At 45.6% G+C, this 27,924-nt stretch overlaps 1 protein-coding gene across 2 annotated transcripts in view; it reads right to left on the reverse strand.

Moving 5' to 3' along the window:
• Positions 1-1,232: 1,232 nt before the first annotated feature.
• Positions 1,233-27,924, reverse strand: part of LOC120428828 (PHD finger protein rhinoceros) — a 30,992-nt gene continuing 4,300 nt past the window's right edge. Inside the window, exons 1-7 of one of the 2 annotated variants that reach the window (XM_039593938.2) lie at positions 25,876-26,486; positions 15,586-15,755; positions 12,054-12,603; positions 11,798-11,992; positions 11,520-11,736; positions 11,274-11,463; positions 1,233-11,203 (exon numbers count right to left, since the gene is read on the reverse strand). In XM_039593938.2, coding sequence (XP_039449872.1) covers positions 1,716-11,203; positions 11,274-11,463; positions 11,520-11,736; positions 11,798-11,992; positions 12,054-12,301 — 10,338 coding nt within the window. In that variant the 5' untranslated portion in view covers positions 12,302-12,603; positions 15,586-15,755; positions 25,876-26,486 and the 3' untranslated portion in view covers positions 1,233-1,715. Of the gene's footprint in view, positions 11,204-11,273; positions 11,464-11,519; positions 11,737-11,797; positions 11,993-12,053; positions 12,604-15,585; positions 15,756-25,875; positions 26,487-27,924 lie in introns of those variants that run through there. The other variant, XM_039593937.2, reaches the window with a different exon arrangement.

Genomic DNA, 27,924 nt, shown 5'->3' on the forward strand with positions numbered 1-27,924 from the left:
TGCTATCATAAAAGCGGATTTAATAAATGTGAAAATGTGACAATCCTTTGTTATGAAAGTAGCGTACCAGGCTCTGTCATAATGGAAGGGGGGACGTTCCCCCCAGCCCCTCCTGGTACCGCCAGTGAATGAAATTAGATATATTGGTAAAATTCAAACTACTTAAGTGCCCTTTTTAAATGTTGCGTTAGTTTAAGAAATAACATAAATTCTGTAATTCTGTAATTTCGGAAAGATTGGGCCCGTGAATTCAACAATTTTCAAAGAATAGGACATCCTACAACATCAGAAAAACTGTTGACATCATCTCTGCTTATGACGTAAGATTCAAGTACCTAAAACGCCACGCCAGTTGCATGCGACGGTAACTCGCGACATCTTCAAAAATTTTAGATCGACACCGCAGATAGAGCTTTAAGACAAAGTTCTTTGTCAGAATCCAGTGAAATTCACTTTTCTGAAAATCTTCACAGAAAATTTACTTTTCATGCTGTCTTGTTTTTTGGCAGCTTGAAAACCCGCTACCCCATCTTCTTTATATGCCTTGGAAAATTGCTGCCGGATCATTCTCGGAAGAGATCCGGAAAAATACCCGGCAGCAAATTTGTACTGATTTGAAGTTTGCTGGAGAAATCGACAAATTTTATTATGTAACTGCTTGCAAAAAAAAAGGCTCTGTTGACGTTTGCGTTTATGTAAACGATCAAAGCCAGCGTTGTCGATCCATGAAATTCAAGCAAAACCATGTAACTGGGCCAATACGAATTCGTCAACAGATCAACACTTTTCGATATATATGAATGATAAGATATGGACTTTTAATGATTAGTCCAAAAAATCTTTAATAAATTTTAAATAAAAAAATAAACTGCTTATTAATAATTACTAAAGAAATTGCCAAATAACGAAATTTTTGGCTTCCATTTTTTATTTCAATTTATATAAATTTTCCACAACATTTCCAATTTGCTGTCATATTCCGCAAAAAAAAAAAATATATATTTTACCTAAGCTGCTTTCGTTCATTAGTACCTTTTTCCTTTTGTCTAGACTTCTTTTCCCCAAGTTTTATGTTTGTTTTTTTCATTGTTTTTGTTAAATATTTGCTTCGTTTCCGACTACTACGATTACACTTAAAACTTCCCTTTTTCCCCCGTTTTCGGCTTTTTTTTTTTGTTACTATTTACAAGTGGTGAGTGATTTTTGTTTACTTGTGTGTGTGTTTGTGGGTGTTTTTGTTTAGCTTAGCTGTAATATATTTTTCTTATACTTTCTTACGGGTAAGTTGTGTTGTAATTTGAACAAATGTTTATTCCTAAAACTAATAAACTTCTAAAACAGAATAAACTTTGCGTACCGCGTAGGAAACACCGGACAAAAAAGAGAGGACACAAAGTTACAGCAAATACGGATTTTTTTTATCTCTTTCTTTTTGTTTAAAGTGGCGGGAAAATATTTCCTCTTCACAATATCAATATCTAGCGGAGACGCGTCTCTTTCAAAGACGACACTCCCCCAATTTTCACGTTCTTCTTAAAATAAAACAAACAAAAATAGTACCAACAGGAAGCAAAACTAAACAATTATACAAAAATTGTACACCACACGCCACGTGCGCTTGCTTGGATGTGCGTGCGTGTGTTCTGACTGGCTGACCGTTTTGCACAACAACAAAAATTTACATTTACACGTACTAGCATTATTTACATAAACCGTCATCTGACCTCACAGTCCTTCCCAGCCAGTTCCGGCTGTTGTTGCTGTTGCTGTTGCGAGGACTGCTGCTGGGACTGCTCCGACATGGTCGTCGTCCCACCGCCAAACGGACTGAACAAACTGGTGGTCCCACTGCTGGCCGAAGAAGCAGCGAGACTGTTGAAAGACATCGTAGGTGGCGGCGTCGGCGTCAAGGTGGAAAAGGTTGCACCGCCGCTGCCGCCGTCATTGTGGAGCGATTCTACCCCGGCTGCTGCGGATGGAAAGAGAAGTGGACCCAACCCGCTGGATGATTTCTCACCCGCACTCAGATCGATCGTCTCCGTGTCCAGTGGAATGTCCAGCTTGGGCAGCACGATGTTGAGCGTCTTGGTTTCGTCGCAAATCTGCTGCAGTTGCTGTTCCCGCTTGCCCTTGGACGTCATGACGTATCCACCTCCGGATGAGCTGCGAGCGAGCTTCAGTCGGATCGGGGTGATCAACGGTTTCTGGGCCGAACTGCTGCTGCCACCAGCGGCACTGCTACAATTGCTACTCTCGTTGGCAGAAGCGTGCAGCTCAGCCAGATCCAGCGCCAGCGGATCCGTTTCCGGTGAGTTTTGACCACTTGCGAGCGGATCGGGTAGCGGAACACTCATCGTTTCGTCCGACGTGGGTTTCTTCGGACCCAACCGGATCACTATCCGCGGCGCATCCGACTGGTTCGACTTGTTGATGATCTCGACCTTGTCCAGCTTTTCACCCTTATCCTTTTTATGCTTCTTCTCCTTTTTGCGCTTTTTGTGCTCGCGGTCGCGATCCTTGTCCTTGTTTTTGTGCTTCTTACCTTTGCGTCCACCGCTGCCATCACCTTCGTCGTCGTCAAAGTTCATCTGCTCGGCAAACATCAACGCATCGCGGCGCATGTCTTCCAGCGTGGGAGGTGCCATCGTCGCTAGGCGTTTCTTCGGTGGCCGGATACGATCGCTGTACCCGCTGGCCTCCACCACGTCCGAACCGATCTTGATGCGCAGCTTGGGTGCGGCTTGCGGTTGGTGAACCGCCGTCACCACCGTGGCCGTCGTTCGGTTATTGCGCGATCTTCGTTTCGCAACGGGTGAAACGTCCGCCGCCAGGTTACTCGTAGATCCGTTGCTGCCCGTCGAGCCGACACTCCGCCGTCGCTCCATGATCTCGTGTTCCGTGGGAACCAGCCCGCGTAACTCGCGTGACATGTTCGACGACAGTTTTCGTCGCTTCTTGAAGTCTACACCGCCGTAGTCGTTGTAGTCTTCCTTGGTGGGCATCGACAGTAACGAATCAACGGCCTTTGGAATGCCAACCGTTCGACTGGTTTGGGTGTTCATCGATAGAGCAGGGTTCTGATCTACGCCGACCTGCAGTCCGGTTTGATCGTCATGGTTCATGTCCTGGGTCCAGTACTGCCGCAGCAGTTCCTTCTTTCGCATACGGCGCAGATTGGACGAGCCTCCGGCACCACCGCCAGCATTCATGGCAGCGGCCATCGGTGTCGACATGATCGGTGCAAGGTTCGTTTCCATCACAACCGACTGCTGCATGATGGTGGCCGTCGACGATGACGAACTGTTGTCGAGCTGAGCCAGTGGTCCCTTGATCTTCAGCTTCATGATGTTCCGCGAGTCCGACAGGGACACCTTGGTCGTAATGATACTGTCCGAGTCGTTGGTTTGGTCCTCTTGGGGTAGCTCAACGGGTTCAGCAGTCGGACCAGATGCCAACGTTGCAGCCGCCGCCGATATCAACGTGGACGTCGTGGTCATGCTTGAAGAATCCGTCGAAACGGTCAACGAGACGGACGCTGCTGCGGCAGCAGCTGGCGGAGTGGCGTCCACCTTGCTGTTGCTAGCCTTCAACGCCGACTGCAGCTCGTTCTCCATATCTTCGTCAATGTCGGCCAAAGTTTGATCAGCCGTTCCACTGGCAAACGCACCCAACAGATGGTTGTTGTACGCGTCCGAGTTGGCTGCCGACGAATCGAACCCACTGTTGTACGTCCGCATATCGACCGGACCGGGCAGTACCGTCTGTACCATCTCCTGCAAGCTAGCGGACACGGTAGACTGTTCCGTAACGATTGCCGAACTCAGACTCGTAGGCGTGAACGAAGACCTGCTCTGTTTGCCGCCGGAACCTCCAAGGGCACTGTTTTGCGCGTACAGACCCAAACTGGGAAACTTGGGCGATTTGGACGGTTCGCGGGACGCTCGGTACGAATCGGGCATCACGCGGCAGTCGATTGACCGACGCCGATCTCGCATATCGCGCAACTTCTCCATGCTATTGCACGCCAGGTCGTCGTCAAAGTCCGGATCGTACACCGTTCCGATCAGCTTGTTATGGATCGTACCGCCCATAAAGTCGTTGTAGTCGTTGTGCGGTAACTGAGGAATGAAGCTGATTTGCTGCCGACCTCCACGCTGTTGTCGACCGTTTTTGCCCTTGGCCGCCGCTCCACCACGTTGGCTTTGACTGTTGGTCCGAGGACCACGCGGTCCTCGTTTGGCACCACCTTCCGGTTTGAGCGGTTTGGCCAAAAGCGGGGGTTGGGGAGGTTGAGGTTGCTGTTGTTGTTGTTGCTGCTGCTGCTGCTGTTGTTGCTGTTGTTTGGGATCGTACGTCTTGGGACTCTTGCCGGGGCTGATGTTGGGCGACTTCATCTGACTCAAGGCGGCGACCGTCGGTGAGACAACGTCGTGTCCGACTTGGTTCTGTAGACGCGACGATGATCGTGACGATTTGGTAGGAGACTTTTTGGAAGCACTGTTCTGGTCCAGCGATTGCAGGATGTTGGAACCGTCCTGTTGGGGTGTTCGTTGCTGCATTTGCTGCATGGCCGGCGAGTGGTTCATCATGAAGTTGTGCTCTGGCGTTGGTTGCTGTTGTTGTTGATTGTTCGGGGACACCATCGCTGCCAGTGGAGATGCGGCCATTTGTTGGGGCGTCATCGGTTGCTTTTGCTGGGGCGTTGGTGGAGACACGATCGCCTCGGACATGAATCCACCCATGCTGTTGGTTAGATCGTCCTGCTTTCCGCCACGTTGTTGCTGTTGTTGGGGCTGGCCTGGCTGAGGTTGAGGCTGGCCACCGGCTGCCGCCGTGGGCAACATTGGATGGTGCGTTTGTTGTTGTTGTTTGCCAGCCGACTGGAAGTTGGGTGCAAAGTTGGGCGGAAACATGGCCGCTCCGGGTGATGGGAAGGGAACTTGCACGTTCGCCGGTGGGAATAGTGCTACTGCGCCCGGATACTGGGAGTTGTCGTTGAAGTTGTACTGTTCGAGTGGTTGTTGTTGCTGCTGCTGCTGTTGCTGGGGTTGAGGTTGCGCTTGCGGCAACTGATTCTGGATGTCCATAAAGTTGTTGAGATCGTTCAGCTTGTTGCGATGGTTGTTGGCGTTCAGATCGTGTTGTTGCTGCTGTTGTTGCTTCAGCAGCATGTTCTCCTTCTCCTGCATCACGGAGCATTCGTGTTTCTTCTGGTTCGGCACCATATCGTTCCAGCGACGCTGGTTTTGCTGCTGCTGCTGTTGTTGCAGATTTTCGAACAGAAGTGAGGTAGCTTCATTTTGATTTGCGACGCTCTTGATGGTCTGCATAAAGTCCAACCCCTGCAGCTGGTTGATGTCGTCCAGGTGCGAGTGGGGTTGCGGATGGTGATGGTGGTTCATGCTATCGAACAGACCGGGCACTTGCGGACCCATGTGCTGTTGTTGTTGCTGCTGCGGTGGTTGTTGTTGTTTCTGGTTGTTGGATTGGTTGTTGAGAAGGTTTGCTGCCTCCATACAGCTTGGAGGTTGCTGGTGCAGAATTCCTCGAGTATCGTTGATGTTTGCGGGTTGTTGTCGTGGCGGTTGATGCTGCTGTTGGTTGTGATCTGGTTGGGGTGGCATTTGCATCGACGGTGGAACCCACCGCTCGTCGGATGGTCTGCTGGTGAGATGGTCCAGGTGATCATCCTTCAGATTCTTTTTGTTGTGATGCAACGAGCTCTCGTCGTTGGCGTTGTACTTGTTAAAGTACTCCAGATCGTTACTGCCCATCGTAGGTTTACTCTTTTCGAGCGCTTGTGCAATGGCGGGTATGTCCTGATGGCTGGTCGGATCGAACAACTTGCCATCGTCGTCGAGCGAGATAATGTCTTGTCGAGAGTCCTTCGGATCGCCGTCTGGCTTGTTGTCCTGGCCGCTGGAGCCTTTCTTGTACTTTTGCCTCAGCTTTTCAACCAGGTTCAACGTTTCCCGTTGCGTGTCCTCCTTGCAGTCCTCCATGAAGGGGAAGTTGAGCGGTTGGTTCAGCCCGAACGTATCGTCCGCACCGGATTCGTTCTCCGTGGGCAGCGACAACAGGTCGAATATCGACTGACACAGACTGCCCCCACTGGTTGCGTTCAATCCGCCGTCCTTGGACACCGAATTGTTGGTACTATTGTTGTTACTATTACCGCTAGTGAAGCTGTTTATTATGCTGCTGATACTATTGGTAGTAGCTGGAATGTTGTCCATACTTGGAGTTGATGTTGGTGGTTGTGGTTCTTGGTACGAGGACGTAACCGGAGGTATTGCAGGTGGTGGCACAGCGGCCATCGCAAGAGATTCGAGCTCAAACTGTTTCTTGCCGTCCGCGATAACGCTTGTTGCTTCGGCAGGAGTCTCCAGCGCTGGAAGATCTTCCGGAGTAAGCTCCGGGAGCAGATCCTTCTTGCTCTCCTCCACCTTGGCTGGCGATGGTTCCACAGGTTTCTCAACCTTGTCGTTTGAGCCATCCTCCACGATGACCACGTCGCGACCATCGTTCGATCTGGAGTCGTCCACAAGCGAGATAATCTCGATGTCCTTCTTGCTATCCGACAACAGCTGATCCTTTGGCTTGTCCTTGCTCGTCTTAACCTCCGCCAGTTCTACAATCGGTGTCTTGCGGTCCATTGCCTCTTCCAGTGCTGCCGTTGCGGCAATAATGGCCGGAGGCTTAATCTCAACTTTGGGTTCCTCTACCACTGCCTTAATACTTGCGCTACGCTCTTTCTCCTCCTCGGTCAGCTTGACGTCCTCCGGTACTGTCTTATCACTAAATTTGTCACTAGTATTCGGACTCTTTGAGTATTGTTCGGTGCTATCTTCCTTGACCTGGGGTGTCCGGGGTTTCTCGTCAACCGGCTCCGCCAGTACACTCGGCGGCCTGCTGGACTCGCGCTTTCTCGTGTCCTCCTTCCTTGCCGGCGTGGCCGGCGCTGCCATCTCTTCATCCTTCTTGCCGCCGCCGCCACTGCTGCTTCTCGATGAAGAATCGTCGATGAGTATTACCTCTTCCTTGTCCTTGCGCGCCACCGAGGCCGGCCGGCCTCGACTTCCACTGCGGTCCCGCTTTTGCTCTCGGATCGGCGATGCACTCACCGCTGAGGCAGCTTCCGCAGCCGCAGCAGCTGCCAGTTCCGCTGCAGCCTTTTCCGCGGCGGCCTTCTCCGCAGCAGCCTTCTCTGCCGCGGCCTTTTCCGCTGCCAGGGCGGCCGCTTTCTCCGCTGCAGCCTTCTTCTTCTGCTCTTTCGCTTCGCGGATGGTCTTTTCCGCCTCGGCTGCCAATCGTTCGCGCTCCTTCTTTTCCCGGTCCAGGTCCACGAAGACGGACTTGCGTCGGTTGCGAATCGACGCGGGTTTGCTGATGCTGGTGGCAGATTCGGACGCCGCCGGTGGCGGAGCCTTTATTTCGTTCGGGGTGACGAGACAGGAGTTGCGCCGGCCGGGGATCACTTTACCAGTGCCAGCGGCATTCTTAGTATTATCTCCCTGTCGGAGCAAGTCAGCAGCTCGGGACCGATCGTTAGACACTTTGTCCTTGACGGTGGCGGAGGATGACTTGGTAGACGCAGTGCTTCCCGCACTTGGCGTGACAGATTCGACGGCTGGTACGGATGGAGTCTTGCCCGTTGCAGGCTGGTTCTTGCTGGTGCTGCTGCTGGTTTTGCTGGCTGCATCAGGTTGTGGAGATTGCTCTCTTTTAGCGGCAGCTGCAGCTTTATCAGCTGCACGTGAGCTTCCAGTGGACAGAGCAGCTTTGCCGACAGCTGCAGATCTTTTGTTGGTGGCGGGGGCAGGTTCGCTGCTGGCCGCTTCCTTTCGACTGATTTGCTTCTTAGGACTAGCTTCTCGTTTGGAGGAGGATACGGAGGATTTTCTTCGGCCTTTCGCTTGTAGTCGCGTCGAGTCATCACTCTGACTGCTGCTGGAGTCGGAATCACTATCAGACGAGGAAGAACTGGAACCAGACTCGGAAGATTTACTCTTGTCAAGAAAGGGCATCTGCCGACTGTCTGATTTCCGATTTGCCGTCGCCGCTCCGGCTTTGCCACTTGCAACGGAGGCCGCCGCACCTTTCGCGCCACCTTTGGCCGGCGGTTGTGGCTTCTTGCTGGAGGGTGGCGTCGACGTTTCTTCCTCCTCTTCATCGCTATCCGAACCCGAGCTGCTCGAGCTTGAACCCGACGACGACGAGCTGGTTTCCGAGCTGGAACTGCTGGACGAGGTGGAGGCCGGTTTCTTTTCCTCTTTACGACTTGCGGCGGTTGGGACCGGGGCGGTCGCCTTGGCCGATGCCTTCGTTGGTCGTTCCTCGGGAGTTGGTGCCGGTGTCGTCGCTGGAGTCGCTGCCGGTGCTTCCGCAGGTTTGCTCATGCCACTCTTGATGTGTTCGGCGGCCTTCTTGGCCGCTTGCCTTTGGGGAACGTACGCCAGAATGTCCAGCATGGCAAGTTCCTTCGAAGTTGGCTTTTCCGAAGCGATTGGCTTCTCCTTTTCGACTTCAATTGTCGTTGCCACCACCACCTTGTCCTTCTCCTTTGTCGGGGGTACCTTTTCGCGCAGTTTGGAGTTTTCTTTTTCCACGATTGGCGTTGCAGACGCCGCCGTTGGTTTGGTCGCTTCCGGTTGAGATTGTTTGTTCGCTTGTTTACTGCCCCGCTTGGTAGACGCAGCTGGCGCAGTCTTCGGGATGGCAACTTCCGTAGGTGTCGTCGTCGTCTTCGGTTCCGCATCTTTCGTACCACTTCCAGTGCTGATTCCACTGCTACTGCTTCCCGTACTGCTTGTGGAGCTACTGCTGGAGCTTGAACTACTACTGCTGGAACTGCTACTGCTGCTGTCCTTGTCCTTCCGGCTGGTTGAGGGTGCAGCAGTGGCCGTGGGCACGGCCGGAGTTTGCACTGGTGGAACTGCTGCTGCAGCATTGGTCTTTAGCATGTTCACGGACGCCTTCTTGGCCGCTTCGCGCTGCGGTACCACCAGGAAATCCGCCATGAACTCGCTCTTGTTGGCGCTCTGTTTGTCCTGTTTCTTCCGTCCGGAGGTGGTGGTGGAAGTCGCAGAAGTCGTTTCTTTGTTGGTCTTGTTGGACGAAGCGTACCCGCTACTGCTACTACTGTTAGCTGCCGTCGTCGTGGCCGGTTCCAAAGGCGTTGGCGCTACCTTCTTGGCGTCTTGTTTGGGTGCGGGTGTTGGTTCTGCGACCTTCGTCGACGTCGATTTCGCCGGTGACACGGACTTTTGCTTGAGCAGATTCGCCTCGGCCAGGTTGAACTCCTTCATGGCCGCTTTAGTACGGAACGACGGATGCTGCTGCGAGTCGCTGTGCGTGTTGTCAGTCTTGTCCTTGTCGGTGCTGTCCGAGTCCGAGTAGATGTGCATCATCTTCTTGTTGGAGTACGTCGTGTTGGGGGCAGTTCCGGATGAACCGTGGCCACTGCCGCTACCCCGCGAAACAATCGGCACAATTTCGTCGCTATCGTTCGAGTCGGACAAATGCATCCGATCGTCGGCGAGTTCCCGCTCCATCTGTCGAAGGGATGCATTTCGCGCCGATTGACTGCCACTCTTTTTGAGAGAATCGTTCGGGGCCGTTGACGCCGCCGTCGTTGTCGTCGTCGCCGCGGGTCCTTTGAGTCGCTCGTTGGCTTCATCCTCGCTGGAGCTTTCCATCGAGTGATTTCGGTTCTTCTCCGCCGAAGAGCTGACTTTCCTTCGCTTCCGATCGGCGGCCTTCGTTTGGCGTGTCTTCTTCTTGGCCGTCGCACTACTTGCCGGTGCCGCAGCAGCTGCTGCTGCGGGTGAGGCTTTCTTGATGGGTTCTTCGTCGGCGGAACTCGCACTCGTGCTCATGTTCCGCCGCGAGTGAGTGTCGCTTTCGCTGGAGATGTCACTCAGGCTGCGCCGGGCAGCACCGTTGATGTAGGTCCGTTTGTAGGGGTTGTTACTATCGGGGGTGTTCTTCGCGTTGGCCGTCGTCGCTTTTGCTGTTGTTGTTGTGGGTTGTTGACTTTTGTTCAATCCGTTGATGTCCGCCGGTTTGTCCTTTTGCTGCTGCTTACGGTTATTTATCTTACTGCTGTTGCCAGAACTGCTGCTACTATTTACACCGATAATACGCTCTAACATATCCTCTAAACTCAGCACTGCCCTATTACTAACGGAATCACTTGAATATAGTCTATCATATATCGTAGGACCGTGGTTCGCTTGCATGATCACGTCGATCGTACCTTCGTCCAGCGGTTTCCGGCCGAGGGCGGCGATCTGCTTGTGGAACGTTTGCTCCCGCATGCGGAAGAACGACCGGGACAGCTTTTCGCGTCGACTCACCATGTAGCACAGATTGCGGACCCGCTCCAGGTCTTGCCGCAGGTGGACGAACATCTTCATCTTCTCCAGGTCGTCCGCCTGCTCCTGGTTCTGGGCGGCCAGGTCTACGTCGTCGGACTTGGGCGGGAGCAGCGGACGATTGTGGAAGGATTTGCGCTTCAGCACCCAGTAGTTGTAGATGTACGGAATCGCGTCCTGGTCAACGTCTAACAAATGACAACTAATATCTTTAACACTAACATGCTTGTCGAACTCGGCCTCGATTTCCGCCATCCGCAGGGCGCGCGCCTGGTTGCGCTCCTCCGACGTCATGTCCTTGCGCTTCTTACGCTTCATCTCGCCGCCACCAGTTCCGGCTCCCGTGCCGGCCGCACTGGTCGTCGTCGCGCCCTCCTCTTCGGTGCCCGAACCGGCGTTGTTGTTGGAATTCTTGTTATCACGTTTGCTTTTGTTCGTGCCGTGCTTCTGGCAGTACGACCTCAGCTTAACCCCGTCCTCGGCGTTCTCGTCCTCGATGATGGCCCGCATCTCCAGCCCGTGCTGGAACGCACACGTCACGTGGTACGCCGTCTTGCACGTCTTGACCGAACACTGAATGCACGCCCCGACCCGCTCCCGGCACAGCACACAAATCAACGCCCACCGGCTGGCCGGAATGCTGGAGATCTTCGTGATCGGCTCCATCCGGTCGACCGACCCGATGCTCACCTCCGGGATCCACAGCGCACAGGACACGTGCGCCCACTTTTGCCCGGACCGCGTCGACTTCATCGCGCCGCCCTTGTTCGGACACAGCACGCAGTCCGGCTTCTGGCCCATCGAACACGTCCGACACATCCATTGACCTGCGGGAAGAGAACAATCCGGATTAGCTTCCTCTCTAGCGTGCGACTAACGCTCAAGCATCACCCTTACCGGACGGGATGTTCGTAATGCCGTAGCACGCCTGGTGCACGCAGATATTGCAGTTATCACAGAACACCATCTCGTTCGCCTCCTCCGAGTCCGGCGAGCGGCACACGTCGCAGATCACGTTCTCGTCGTACTCGATGCCGAGACCCTCCTCGCTCTTCATGATCGCTTGGATTTTGTCCCAACATCGTACCTGTTGAGTAAACGTTAGTTAACGATTCTTGCCATGAAAAGACTAGCGTGACTCACCTCAAGTTCTTCAACGACCCGCTCGAACTGCTCATCGGTCACCGGCACCAGCCCGGACAGGTTGCGCTCGCCGTTGAACACCTTCAGCCACGCCTCGTCGCACTGGTCCAGATCGTAGTAGCAGACCTGCTCCGAGATGGCGGGCGTGTTCGACAGGTAGTGCTGGTCGTGCGAGAACGACTCATCCTTCGTTATCCGGATGTACTTGTTCTTGGGACTGCGAGAAAAGTTAAGCGTTAGTTTGAGCGTTTACGAACCCAGAATATTACAATACTCACAGCTTAAAGTCCTGCCGCTTCTTGTAGTGGTTCTGCTGCAGCGAGTTGACGGACGGTTCGGGCAGCGAGTCCGGATTGACCGGCACCTGCACGCCCCGCTCCCACTCCTGCTTCCACTGGTCGTTGATGACCCAGTACTCATCGGCGGCCAGCGGTTCCGAGTCGGGCAGCTTCATGGCACTGATAAGATCCTTCCTGTAAGGGGGCGCATGGCATTCAGTACGGAGCGTACGTACACACTAGTGAGTCAACCTACCTAAACAGTTCAGCCGGTGCTTCCGGTGCAGTACGGTTGTAGATGCTGGACATCTTGATGTCGATGACGGCCCGCGGCTGCCAGTTCTTGGTCGGCGTCGTCGGGCCGCCCGTGTTGGACGTGAGCGAGTTGTCGTCCTCGACGGACGAAACCGTCGGGCGGCCCTTGCGCTTCTTGGTCGGCGGTGGTCCTTCATTGCCATCGGATGCACGATTCGACGTCGAGCGTTTCTGGCCCTTTTGCGACATAGCTTGCTGCTGCTGCGGCGTTGGCGGATCTAACGCTCCGCGTTTCCAACGTATCTGGCCACGACGAAGGCGTTTTATGGGGTCCGGGGGGCACGCAGAAACAGGGGGGCGTCGAATCGCTTTTGTTTTATGGGGATGTGAGTGTGATTAATCTACAGCAACTAACGCTACGCTAACGCTTCTTGATTCCTAGTTGCAGCACTTGCACTTGATGCACGATTATTTTTTAACTTTGTTTAATGAGTAATGCTTTAAATATTGGTTATTACGTTAGGATAAGTAGTTAAATATTATATGACAACCTGCGGAAGAAGGAGAAGAAACGCCCATTAGAACAGCTGGAAACGATCCTCGAGATGATCTAATGAAGGACGCCCAAATTGTGCTGCTGCTACTACGTAGTAAACAACAAACAAAAACAAAAAAGGTAGAGGAAGAAACGCGCAAAACACGACGTCGACAACACACAGCCAAACGGCAGTGATGACGACGACGATCGTCAGGAAGGGCCGCCACATATCTATAGGCGTACACTACCGACACTACCACGCTGGGATTGATAGTGTTTTGCGCGAGGAGACAGTTTTGTTTTTCTTTGGACGAGCGCGCGCGGGTACTGGGAGAATGAGAGGACAGCAAGTGGTGAGTGCGGGCGCGACGACAACGATTGTGTGTGGTGGTTACATAATTTGTGCAGCGGCCAACGAGCAAACCGTGTCCAGCACATGTGTGTGCGAGGGAGATGCTTGATAGGTTTGTCAATTGTTTGATTTCTGGGCAAGTTTGGGCCATGATTCATATCGATTGCCTTGAAACTTCGATGAGTTGTGGTGACGAATAGTGGACTGCTATTCTTTAACTATACGAGTTCGTACATCCTTGAACTTCCCCACTTGGTCCAACCAGCAAGTACGTTGAGATTCCATACGGCTCCTTTCTACCGGTATTAAATCGAATTGAACAACTTCAGTGGATCAGCCAGACGGAATGGGCCTCGTCTTTTTGAGTACAGGGTGCTGTTGTTGATTTATGCGACTACGCCGTAGCACCTTCCGGTTCGAAAACTTCAAGTTCTTCGTGGTTCTGTTACAAGAGATCTATCGCCTCTAGGCACGCCGGGAAAGGTGACCAGACTTTAAAGTCATGTAATGTCTATGGGCATGACGGTGATGATGCGCCTGCTGCAGTTGTTGTCCGACGTCACCGGCGATCCAAGATACACAAACTGGAGTTACTCGTCTCCCTAAGTGATGTGGTCATCTTCTTCAAATTCAACCTCAATCCAACTTTCTTCACTTCCCGCTTTTTCACTGTTCCAGTAGCCGTTCTGTGTCCCAGATCTTGACTATCAGCTGGTCCGTCTCCGTTCACCACATCACAGTTTAGAAAAAACGTCAACGACACCGACGAACTCGTCATTACTCCCTTCAAATTGCGATCAGCTCGCGCTCACAGACAACTCAGCTTTCTTAAATGCTTTACATCTTCGTTTCTGGGGTCAAGTTTTTGGTAAATTTTCCCACTAGATTTATTTGCATTGAGTAATGCAGAACTCCGGCGAATCGTTAGGTAGTGAAGAATTTTGCAGTTCCAAGTACCGAGTTTCCAATAGCTCCGTCAAATTGCGATCAGCTCGCACTCAGCTCCCTTAAATGATTTACATCTTTGTTTCTGGGGTCTAGTTTTTGGTATTCTTTTCCATTAGTAGATTTGTTTACTTGTAACCCGATGAGTGAGCTTCTTGTAGAACTCCCGCGAATCGTATGATTGTAGAGTTTTGCAGTTCCAAGCTCCGAGTTTCCAATCTATCGATTGTCAGTCCACTTTCAGTCTCGTTCACTAGTTTGAAGATCTGCAAAGAGACAAACTTTAACAACTCATAAGAACATAACTTCGCTTCGAGGTCACACACATCCGCGCGCCGTTACATGTGTAACACAAACAGCCCAGTTTGGCGCTGATGGGGCGCTTATCACAAGATTTAATCAATAAAATCCACCACACAAAATATGCATCATCTTCGTCGTCGTCCTCGCTCGGGGTTGACGTTTCTGCACCGCGCGCGCCATCGTTTGTCCAGCACACCAACACAAGCGCACCGCAACTTTGTGCAAGGCAAGTGCAAATAAACAAATCACAATTAAACGTGACGTGACGACGACTGAGCTGTATTCATGTGGTGGTGGTGGTGGTGCTGCTGCATCGAGAGTTGCCTCCTTCCCACACCAGCGCACCAGCAGCTAGTCGAGGTGTTGTTGATTTTTTTTTGTGTTTCTTTTGCTCTTCGACGTCGTCTTTCTTGGTTGATATACAATACACAAACAAGCTCCTCGTACATGTATCGTCGTGTTGTTGTAGAGTAGTTGCTCTCCTTTCCTTTTTTCATTCCCCGTGATCTTCTTTATGCAGATTGTTGGTTGCTTCTCTCTTTCTGAGCTTGTTGTCGTCATCGCTTTATCACTTAAGCTGTGCTGTCTTCTCTATTAGGGCCCTCCATGGCCGAGCGTACATCGTCGTCGATTCTTCAAGTAGAACCACAGGAGATTTTTTCTTACTGCTTACAATCACCAGCGTTCGCGTTACATCCTCTTATCTGTGTAGTACGGCTAAGCAACACTAGGGAGTTCGTGTAGGTAGTGGTGATCTGCGTCATCCCCCCGAGAGGTGCTTTCACTCTACGTAAACTACGTTCACTTGCGCCGTTCCCACCGCGACTCCGGAGAGCAATTAACGCGCGATCGAGCGCGCGGCGATGTCTTGTTGATACATTACTCTTCTTGTGGCTTGATTCAGTTTCCTTTCCCACACAACAGCAGCAGCTTCCGCGCCGCTACCTATCTACGTGTCTGCGTGTGAACGTTGCGCTGATCTTGGTAGGCCGTGCCGTGCGTGCTACGATCAACAACTCTCACTTGCTGTCACACTACATTCTTCTCTTTTTGGCTCTTCTCTCTTTCGCGTAATGAGAGTGAAATATATGCACTGTCAGCATGCATTTTCGATGGGAACCCCCCACCGGAAGGGGGGTCAATTCCAATCGGGCTTTGGTAAACCTAAGGGGGGGAGGGGACACCACAACATCATCCCGTGGAACGAAACGTCAAAACACAACCCCAACCAAACACCACCAACCCTCTCTCCACTCTCTCACGCGCGGCGCAACAAATTCCAGGAGAGAGAGAATGCTCCCGCGGCCTCCTCGCGGATCCCCCTGGAATGGTTGACGGTGCTCTGTCAGCGCGCGCGGGCCAAAAAGAGAAATCTATCACCACACCACTACTTACGCCTTTTTATGATGTTGTTGCTGCTGCTGGTTTCTGTGTTATTTGCTTAAAAATCAATCGATTGCGCGCGGCGACGGAAACTTCACACACAAATTAAGACGGCCGCTGTACTTGTCCGGATGGTGTCGCGCGAGGGATGATGCGACACGTTTATGCAAATCCTAATCTTCCTGTGGAGGGAGGGGGGAGACAAAGAATAGAGAAAAATTAGAAATTTTGTCATGGAAAACGTAGCAGGAAATGAATATAAAAATATATTAATGATATTATCATGAAATGCCCTAATTTTTTTCAAAATAAACATTTTGAGATAATTGAAGTTATGTTCTGTAAAATTTTTAAAGTAAGCTCTACCCATAGCATCTCGGCTTGGAAGGCACATTGATGAACAAGCGAAAAATGAATTCAAACGTTTATTCCGTAGCACAGCTGTCATTATTACCAAATGGCATATAAGAAAAATATGATTTAATTATTTATTTATTTATTTTTTCATTCTACTTTGAGCGCCAGCCTAACAACAATCAAAATGTATGCATCACCACTGTTTTTTTTAAATATCTTGTCGGCAAACGGTGAATTGGTTCAACACATGAAAGCTTCACTTAAAAACTTATTCAAAGGTTTTTTTTTAATTGCGAAAAAGGATTTTCCAAACCAGCCTTTTTTCCAAACGAAAAACAAGCATGTTACAAGATAACCAGGATCGGAAAAATAGCTGATAAATTTTTTTTTAATGCATTGATTAAAATTAAATTCGATTTCAGAAATAAATGAATTAATATCAGCATCTGAAACAGCTAATGGTTTGGCAAACTGACAGAAGAATATTACTGAACTTTCAGCTAAACAATTTGTTAATTCCTTTGCTGAAATTTTAAGTTGTTTTGACATCCATTTTAATTTAAATTTCAGTAAAGCAGCTATTAGACTACGACAAACAAATAAACTCGAACTTTTTTTTACAGTTTTTCAATTTACCTGCATTTGTTGGCAGAAATCGAGCCAAACATTTCATTAGGGCACAAAACCAAAAACCGCGATTCGAGAAGATCGCTTGCAAAAAGTGGACAACTTGTTTCAATTCCTATTTAAAAAAGAAGCTTGACTGATGGTATTTTTACTGATGATACGATAAAACAAATAAATATTGTTTTTTGACTAAGTTTTTCTCTGCAGAAATCCTTGGTGAAAAGTAAACCAAACTTTTTTTTGAAGTGATTTAGTGTTAAGAATGTATGAAAAGTTCACTTTATAACACAAGAAGTTCCTCAAGTACGATAACCTAACGAAAAATAAAAGGGCACATTTGAACATTTTTTTGTTTGGTTTGCAGTGAACATGGTTATGTGCCCTTTTGTGTTTTTGATTTTTTCAATAGGAAATTGTTTGTTATCAATCTGATTCTTGGAGGGCATGTAGGGAGTGTACCTACCCTACTAATGAATGGAATAGTGGAATAATCCGGAATGTATACGTTTTGGTTTTGTGCTCTAATTAAATGTTTGGCTCGAAATGTCAACCTGAATAGTTTGAGTTGTTGACGAGTTTGGCAAACTGTCAAACACGGAAAAGTGCGAATTTGTTTGTCATAGTCTAATACCTCCTTAAATCATCTATCAACGAATATAAATTAACTAAGGGAGCGTTCTTTTATTACGAAACACAAGATTTGTTATCCACCCCCCCCCCCCCCCCTTCGTAACAAATCGTAACAAATCAGGGATCCCCCTACCCCCCGTATAACGCGTAACACAAGGTGTTTTTGCTGATTTTTATGAGTGCTTATATGAAAATTTTGCGTTACGTACCGTCAACTGGGGCGAATTGGGACACATGGGGCGAATTGGGACAGCAGTTTTAACCATGTAAGAGCACAATATTTTTATTGTTCTGGTTGGTTTCGGGTAGAACAGACTCAGGCCAACAAAATGTGTACATCCATTTTCAAATTTAAAACCTTTAAGTGCTCTAAACACAGCTGTCCCTATTCAGACTGTAGTCCCGATTCGCCCCAGATGACGGTAACATAAGTTTTCATCACACCCTACACTTTCATTTGTAGTAATAAGAAATACTTGTACCTGCCCGTTCTATATTTTTACCAAAAACATAACAATTCATAAATATTTCAAGAAAATAAAAACAATATTCTAAAGACAAGCATTTGAAAATTTACAGTGTAAAAGTTAGGACAAACAGTTTGTTTGCTCTCAAACTTGTCAACAAACTTTTCCGAAAACAATATGGCGAAGCAGGCAAACTGTCAAACACCAAAAAGGTGCTTTGGTCATCTGCATAATTGACAGCTTACATTACTGATCAAAAGCACATTTAAGATTTCAAAACTTCAAAATGATGTTTTTTTTATGCTTAATAATTGCAATTTGCTAAAGGGATATTAGACTATGACAAACAAACAAACTCGCAAACAAACAAATTTTTTGACGGTTTGGCAGTTTGCCTACTTTGTTTGTTTGCCTGCATTTGTTTGCAGAAACGTCAACCTGCTTACATTTGGCTTTGCGAGTTTGCAGCAAACAAGCTTGCGAGTTTGGAAAACTGTCAAACACAAAAAATGCGAGTTTGTTTGTTTGTTTGCCATTGTCTAATACCTCCTTAAGTCTGAAAAAAAGAAAACTAAAATAAAATCACAGCTTTTTGCACAAATTTGTGCTGGGGTGCTTTTCTTTCATAAAATATTTTTAAATTTAAAATTTAAAATAATTTTTCGTAAATTTTAGCTTAAAAATGCATAGAACATGAAACCAGTAAAGTGTCAAGAGTAACACGATGTACCCCTATTCTGCCACGTCTAACCTTTAACGACTTAAACTCTCAATATTTTGGAACATTTTGGTTAACATTCCAACGCCCAAGGCTCCGAAAAAGTTGGAACGGTAACTTCAACTCAATGGTTCTCGGGCATTACTCAACCAATCAAGATGATTCTTCTTTCCAGTGATTAGTTAGGATGTCTAGATGATTCTAGAACTTTGCAGAACATAATTTGGTCAAATCTGTAATTTTTGCGAACAAAAACATCGTTCCAACTTTTTTTTTTTCGCGTGTAAAAAAAAATTCGCCAAAAATTCCGCGGAGGCAGTCTTTTTAAAAAAGGTGGAACGCTGTTTTCGATCGCAGAAATTACAGATTTGTTCAAATCAAGTTCTGCAAATTTTTAGGATCATCTGGACATTCTTACAAATCACTGGAAACAAGAATCGTCCCGATTGGTTGAGTAATGCTCGAGAACCAGCGAGTTGAAGTTACCGTTCCACCTTTTTTGGGAGGCTTGGGCGTCCGTGTAAGTTGGACATGCGTTCCAGTGTTAAGGAAATCCATCGATTCCCACCAAATTCGCGCCACGCGTACCTCGCTGTCAAAAATTCGCGCGCATTCCCAAAAGAGACACCTCTTCCAACACGAGACACACACGCGCGCGCGTAAAGTGTGTAATCAGCAGCAGAGCAGTAAAAGCAAAAGGCAGTAGCAATAGCTCCCAATCAGCCAAAATCAAACGAAAAACGGATGGGGTAAAATGCGCCACGCCACGCACACACCACCAGCAACCCCCGCGTCGGTCGTCATCTTCATCGCTCCGACTCCAACTTTATACGTTTTTTTTTCGCGCGAGCACTCACTCTATCAGCGAAAGAAAGAAAGGAGGGGGAACGCACCGGGGAGGATGCCCCGTTGTTGCTCCAAACTCAAACCTAGCTGAGCCAGAGCCAGCGCGAGTGATGAATGGAATGGAGTGCGCCCCAAAAAAAATCTTCAACAAGACGAGAAGAATTTGGCGGCTGGAGAAGGTGAAGGTGGTGGTGGTACTATACAGTAACGGGCCAGGCCACACGCCACCAGCCGTCGGATTTGCCCATACAGACAGGGAGCAGAGTGTATAGAGTAGGTACCGCTCGTCTACTGCTGCTTAAGTCTTACCATGGAGCCGGAGAAAGAGAGTAATAGTGTAAGAAATATGTGTGTGTATGTACGAGCACGATCGTGATGAGAAGGAGTCGTTGCCTTGCTGGTGGAATGGGAGAATGGAATGGGAATCTCCCGAAGGGGGTGCCTGTTTGCTCAAGTCTCGAGACTGCTGGCGAGATTATCTTGCGGGGGAGCGTGCCTGTTTTGCACATACACACTGCAACTGAGAAGCAGTTATTCTTGCTTCGTGTATGTTTTTTTCTGTTTTTCAATGGGAAGGAATGTCCTTACACTCTTTGGGGATGTCCCTTTGATGGTGTTGTATGGGGTATGGTATGGTGAACATTGTTCAGAGTGGCTTGGTGGTGTTGTTAATTATGATTGAAATTTGGAGTGCAATGCGAATTTGTGGAAGCAAATGCTTCGGAACAAATACAGAGCAAGAGCATCTGAATTTGAAAGGACTTTACTGCCGTTCTACACATAATTGTCCCATATCATTTTTGGTCGATCCTGACTTTTTGTCATTTTTAGGTTTAGTTTGACGTTTACTTATCGAAAAACACTTAAAAGCTAGTACTTTGTTAGGAAACTCATCAAAAACAACACCAAGTCTGTTTGTCTCATCGTTGTACTTCTACGCATAATTGTCCCACTAAGTATTTTCCCTCGCGGAATCATTAGTTTTACAAAGCATTGTGTCTTGTTTACCTTTTGTGAAGCAAGCGAATAACAAATAAGAGTCAAAAACTGCTAACTGGGGCGATCAGGGACATGTGGGGTGATGCGTAGAAACACAAAAAAAACGGTCGAAAAATTTCAAGCGCGTTTTTCTCAGTTGCACTTTTTTGAACATGAGACGTTTATGCGTAGAACGGCAGTTTAAAAAAAAATACATCAAAAGCGTGAAGCGTACTAATAAAATAAATCAGGAGATTTGGAAAAAAAAATCTGCTTCCAACGAGAAAGTTGAGGACAGAAACTAGAAATGCTGAATAGGAACGTATAATCCAGTGTTTCTCAACCGGTGAGGAATTCCCCCCTTGGGGGAAATTTGGCCATTCTTGGGGGGGAATGAGGATGCAATAGAAATCTTGCAAAAATAAGCCATGTCTGAAACATTTTCTGAAACTATCGAATTGGAAAGAATATAAAAGTCCTTTTTATATATTCACGGGCAGACGATAATAACTAAATTCATGCCATTTCAATAACAAATACTGTTAAAATAACAAAAAATGTTATGGAATATTCTTGCAAAATCCATTTTTGCATAAGAGCTTAAAAACAGTGTATGTTATCATAACCAAATTTGTTATTGGTCTAATGTTGGTTGAAAGTCAAAACAACTTGGGAATAACATTTTTTGTTATGGAAGAATAACTCCAACTGTGTTGGAATGATCGGATTAGTTGTTAAAATAACAAAAAAGAATAACAAAGATTTGTTCGAAGAATAACGCAAAATGTTATTATTCTGTTATTACAATAACAATCCAATAACAAAAAAATCATAACGGCGAATAACAAATCTTGTTATAAATAACATAAAATGTTATTGGCCTAGTATTTTCAAATAACAAAAAAAGTTATTCCCACGTTATTTCCGTCTGCTCGGGTTATCAAATAAAATGTATTTTTTTATTTTAGTTCATTTTTTAAGAAATTGTACAAACTCTCCTAAAATTTAACAGTTCTTTTAACAAATAAATTGAACATGAAATTCTGCAAGTTTTTGCACTTGCATTTTGAAAAGCAGATTTTTTTCGTGAGATCTCTCATCTTAATATTTAAATTTAAATATTTAAATTATGATTTTGTAAATTAGTAGATTCATACACGAAAAGATCCTCAGATTTTTCAAGGAAACATTTGCATTAATTCAAACAGAAACAGTTAGTTTATTTAAAAAATACAATTTTTTTAAATTGAATCTTCAGTCTTATGATAAACATTAAATCTTAAATTATGAAATTAGATTAAAGTTTGTCCAAGTTTGAGGGGGGGAATGAAGTTCATGAAAATTAGCCAAGGGGGGAATGGAACGAAAAAGGTTGAGAAACACTGTATAATTAAAGTCGCTCGAGGCAGGGTTCGATACTCCGTCCTTTGGATTGGTATGCAAAACCGCTAGATATTAAGTCATAGCGACTTGATGAGCTTAGACTGGAAATAGGAATACTGATGCAACCAAGAGCGAGTTGGGGTGCTTTAACCAGGGCAAGAAGTGCCAGGACATTCGTGGAAATACGATGTACCATCCCAGAGGGTTTTTAAAAATAGTTTAAAGCAATGCATAGAACAAAGGGATGGCAAAAAGTTAAAAATAACCCAATTTTAATTTTTATTCCAAATTTTTCTATCAAAAAATTTTAACAAGGAGAAAGTTTTATTCTTTGAAAAAAAAAATCACGTGCAAATGATTTTATCAATATATTTTTTTATATTTTCAGTTTTATTAATGTTGTTATTTATTCAATATATGGTGACTTTTTTTAATGATTTCATAACAATTGGGATCACCCATGTCTGCAAAATAACCCCTCGTTTTCCGATCCCATGGATACCAGTAATTTGTAGTATGGACAGTAACCAGGGTACATCACAAAAGATAGCCGTCTCAGGTGGTCGCAGTGAACTTAACCCAATTATTTTTTAATTTTTTTTTTTCTAATTTACTTCGAAAAACGATTGGATTTTAATTGATGGTTAATTTTCTCTGATAATGAAAAAAAAACTTTATTTGTTTTAACTGTATATTAATTTAAAAAAGTTTACGGGAACCAATAATTTAGAAAAACAATAACTTGTTAAATTTAGTTTAACATTTTAAAATATTTTCCACAAAAAAAAACTCAAGATGAACGACTCCAAATATTTTCAATCATTTAATCAATGTGGCAAAATGAAACAGAAGAATATCTTCAGGCTAGTCATAATCGTTAAAATTAAGATTTATTCTCGAATTAGGGTTTTACTTTTTGTTCGCAAATAGATAAAAAAAAAGAAGAGAAAAAAATTAAATTTTATGTTAAGTGCGTAAAACAAATAAATAACAATTAATGTACTACAAAAATATTCAAGAGCTTCAAAAAATTCCAAGCAAGTATGCTTGGGATTCCCGACTTTTCCAGATTTTTTGTAAAAAAAATACAAGTTCAAGAGATTATTCCCAATATTTTTACGACTTTTTACTAATTCCCGACTTGAGTGACCACCCTAAAATTATTTCTCAAGAAGGTATTAGACTATGTCAAATAAACAAACTCGCACTTTTTTACAGTTTTCCTGCATTTGTTTGCAGAAACGTCAGCCTGCACACATTTTGAGTTGATTGCGTGTTTGGCAAACACGAAAAAGTGCGAGTTTGTTTTTGTGTTTGTCATAGTATGATATCTTTTCTTTGTGTCTTTGACAGTTTCCGGATCTTTTACTGTTTCATTTATTGAATAATTTAAGATGGCGGCCAAAATGGCGGTGATGAAATATTGATAAATGCATTTTTTTTTTAATTTAATAGGCAACAAACCAATCAAACTTGACTAAAATGGGGTCGCAGAACTCAAATTTGATGTTAAAAGTAAGAAAATAAAAAAAAAACGAAAAAAAATTGTTCATGATTCGATTATTTGAAGTCCCATACAAACCTTCGGATAATCGAGTCTGGACTGTATTGCTTTTAAACGAACTGTGTTGAATATTGATTTATCTACATCGCAACCATTTCTTGAGAAACTCGGAAACTGTCAAAAGCGTCAAAAGTTTGGTCTAGTTTGCAAACAATGTTTCCCATAGTAGTTTACCAGTTTGCGTCAACATAAGGCGCCCGATGAAAATACATGCCTCTATGATATTTTTAAAGATTTGAAAATTAAGAGTTCTCACCGTTTCCACAGAGAGAAGAGAAATGAGGCAGTCTTTAATTGAAGGAAAATGTCACGTGAAGTAAATATTTGTTTACGTTTCGTTTCGTTTTACGGAGCAAGGTGGGGGACGCGGCCTCAAGTCAGTCCAAGTCCGGTTTCTTGTGGAAAAAAGGGTAGTGGCCGAACTAGTATTGCATACAAAATGAACACCACCGGAAGATATAGGGGATCGGGAGGGGGAAGGTGAAAGAAAATTAGTGTAGGTGTGAGTAGTAAGAACTTGGATGGCTTGAGCAGTTACGGTAATCTAAGTTTAACACTGAATAATGAAAATCTTAAATTTTGATTCAACATAAAAAGGCCTGGAGGAAATTAAGTTGTTGGTTAATTAAATAAGAAAATGTAACTAATCGCAGATTTATACAAAGGAAACCTAACATGTATATCAAATTTAAAGGAAATTAAAAAAATATGAAATCGAAAGATGAATTAACTGTTTTACAAGTTGACATATTTTACAAGTTGAACACTCGTCGTTAAGACGACTATTTCGTGCCTTCCATTTTATTAGGACACACAAGCTTTGCAAACAGGAGCGTATCCCTATCATACCTTTTGTAAACTGTTATTTGAGTGGGAGAGATACACTCCTGTTTACAAAACCCATGCGCTCTTTTGAAATGTTGAGCTCTATTGGATCGTAAAACCTCCAGTAGATCCTCGATTCGCAACAATGGTCGATACAACCATAATCCGAAAACCGTTAGTTCAACAGATTAACGAATTTTGTCCGATATCATTACATTATTGATTGACCGAGACTCTATGGAAATTTTGACATATCAAAATGCTTTGTATTATTACTTAAATGGAAGTTTAAAATTTATGCACGTCACATTTTTTTAAATAAATTTCAAAATCTATTATATCCTACAATGCCTAGAAGAGGCCTCTGTTTCTGTTGTGAGTAAGCGCTGGTTTCAGAGTTCATTTTTCAATTTAAAAGGGGTGGGAGACGACTAATTTGCTTCATGAACTCCTACTCGGCCTTGGGACCACCTCTTAAGACACTGATGGCTCCTAGCTAGAAATTAAACCTAGACACAGCGTCGAGGCCCGCTTCGCATGGCAAAAATGTTGGCTGGGGGGAAGTGATATTATCACGAAATTTTATTTTAAAGCCAACATTGCTAACGGCGTCGAGGTCCTTACTCATGCCCAAGGCACGTGAAGTAAATATTTGTTTACGTATTAATATTTTTTCTAGTAATGGCCTCTCTACAACCACTTAATCTAAAATATTTTACACAGCGTAAAAAAAATTTAAGCATGGAAAGGAATTTGATTTTTACAATGCAAAAGTACGTAAATTTGTTACTTGAAAGAAGATAAGGAATATTTAAAAATTAACGCTGAGTTGACAATACAACTGCATGCGTATGTATTTTTTTTTTTTTCTAGAAAACTTATCTATTCTATGTTAAGTGATTGTGGATAGGCCATAACTTTTATATGGCACAGATTGATTCGATGCTCAGAAAAAAATCTAGAAAAACCGATGTCACTTCGACTATAAGGTATTCTACGCTTTGCCAGTTATGTCTACGACATAACAACGTAGAGTTTTTGTTTAAAATGTATCAACACAAACTTGTACTATGCAATAGCTAACAATAACACAAACCATCAGTTACACTTGATTTCGTGTTTTAAGTTAATGTTATTTGTTAACCATCAGTTTATTCGTTGAACACAAAGTACAAAGTTTTGTGGGCCACCAATTTATTGAAGTCTCTTTTCGCAAGGAATTGAATCCAATTTGGATTCCCCAAAACGCATCCCCGAATGCACACCCAACACAGTTTTCTTCCAGGACACCCCCCTCCGGACAGCTTTGCACATTCCCATAATAGAGCCCGCGCGCACCACTGGCAATCCTGATAACAAGACTAGCACGGCACACCACCACCATTCATACAATCGCCGTCGCCTTCATCCTCTTCCTTCGCACCTGCGACCCAACTCCGACGACGACGACAGCTCAATTGACGGAGCAAAGGAAGGCAGGAACAGCTGCCCTACCCCGGACCCACCTCCCTTTGCCCCCACCAAGGAGGACACTCCTCACTTTTCGTTGATGCTGCGAGAGATGATTGTGGTGTGAGAGTGTGCGGGTGCGCACACATACAGCACTATACACATCAATAGTAGCAGCAGTAACTGAACGAGATTCGGGGGAAGGACGAAAAGGAGAAAAAAGTGTCCTGCCTCCAACGTCGTCGGATGTTGTCGCAGGGCGTAATGAGGCCAGCGCTGAGGTCCTCCCCCCGGTGCTTATCCACGGTAGCTGCCGGGGGGAACGACGACGACTATTAGTGATTTGCTGCTGGATCGACGGAACACGGTCATACACACACACACATACAAGCGTACACATGCACACACACTCTGAGACACGGACCACGGCCACGGTGGACGACTAGCGCTGCACTCACTTTTTCCTCCAATTGTGTAATGTCCAGCAGAAAGGAGAAACTTGTCCGTTGTTCGATGGGACAACAGTCATCGCAGCTTCTGGCTTCCGGACAAGTGGGCGGGGAGGGGGCCCTCCAAAACGGTCCTCTCTCGGGGGGGATTTATTCTGCGACTAATCCAAGTAGGCACTGGCTGCTGCTACTTCTGTGACACAGCACAGCTCAGCGCAGCACACAAGAACAGTAAGAGTAAACAACACTGGCTTCTGGCCTGGTCCAGGTTCCGTACTGGCACGGCCACGGCCGCACGCACCCCGTTTCGACTTTCAACCCGTTCGCGGTCACTTTGGCCACCCGTTACGCACACGCCCGGTTCCGTCGCGGCCCGAATTAACTGCGTTTAGGTCGAGAAAATAATCGGACACGGCGAGACAGCAGCGCCGCCATTATAATTTTCCATCTTTTGGCCTCCTCCTCTGCCCCGTTCGGTTCACACCACCATCCCACCCGTCACTCTCCCGTTCGCGCTCTCGCTCTCTCTTGCTCACTCTTTCGGCGTTTCGAACTCCGACACCAAGGCAGGCAAGCAAAAGTTCGAACTCCGACGCCCAGGCGCAAGGTTTGTGTATTTTGAGCAGGTGTGGTGGAGGTAGAAGAAAAAATTAAGCAAAACAATTAAAATGGGTTTGAATGGTAGCCAGATACACACAGAATTTTTTTGTAGAGTCAGCCTTGTACGAGGTTTGAATCAACAAAACTTTTGTTGAATATAATCAACAAAAACGTTACTTTATCCACCCTTAGGTGGTTGGTTCCTTCTTCACATTTAGAGGGGAATGATATGCAAAATTGATGCAAAAGGGCGGACCTTTCAGTGTTCTATCAACTTGATTCATTATTCATACCATCAGATTGGGTAGTCAGATCTTCATAATTCAGGGCACTTATGTGCTTATAACTTTTGATAAGGTTGTCCGATCTTCAATCTTTTGAACTCGTTGCAAAGGTCTTTTGATTACTTGTCCAAACAGTTAAAAACCATTTCTGATCACTTTTTTTTCATTTTAATGCAAACATTTTTTTTTTGACAAAACAACATTTTTTCGATGGATCAACTGTGGTCCCCTTGGAACGAGCTGTCAAGTAGGAGCTTTTCTGTCAAGAAGGACCGCAGGTTAATTTTTCAAAATTGATTTAAAAATCAATTTTAAACTCTTTGTGGTCGTACAAAGGGTCATTGTACTCAGAAAAATAAGCTTTATCGCTGTAAACAATAATATCAGCAATCTAAGCTTCATTTTAGGACCCAATTGGGTACTAAAGCCCTATGTCAATTTTTATGTACAACGGTAAAAAACACAATTAAAAACCATTTCTAATCACTTTTTTTTCATTTTAATGCAAAAAAATATATTGACAAGACAACATTTTTCGATGGATCAACTATGGTCCCCTTGGAACGAGCTGTCAAGTAGGAGCTTTTCTGTCAAGAAGGACCGCGAGGATAATTTTTCAAAATTGATTTAAAAATCCATTTTAAACTATTTGTGGTCGTACAAAGGGTCATTGTACTCAGAAAAATAAGCTTTATCGCTGTAAACAATAATATCAGCAGTCTAAGCTTCAATTGCAGACCAAGTTATTTGAAATGAAGTTTGTTTTTCATATGACAAAAAAAAATCTAAAGCTAGCTAGCCTTTAATTTTTCTTCGTCAGCATTATTTTCCAATCGCAACTTAAAAAATATGTTGTTAAAAATTTCGGCTTGAATAAATTTAAACGTGTTTTAAGAAAAAGATCAGAAAACTTAACACATTTTTTATACTTTTGAATGGAAATTTTTGGTTTCGAGCTAGGTTCTTGGCTAGGTTTCGAGAATGTTTTTTTATTTTTTTTTAATTATTGAAAATTTATTAAACACCAACATAATCTGATCTTCCTTCAAATTTGATTTGAATTTTGAAATCAGACATAAACAAAAATCAATATTAAAATCAACAAGAGTTTTGTCGACGACACGACAAGACACTCGATGGAAAATCCTAATTAAAATTTGGTCCCACCGTGAAT

The sequence above is a fragment of the Culex pipiens genome, chromosome 3 (genome assembly GCF_016801865.2).
Source record: "Culex pipiens pallens isolate TS chromosome 3, TS_CPP_V2, whole genome shotgun sequence".
NCBI classification, from domain to species: domain Eukaryota; kingdom Metazoa; phylum Arthropoda; class Insecta; order Diptera; family Culicidae; genus Culex; species Culex pipiens.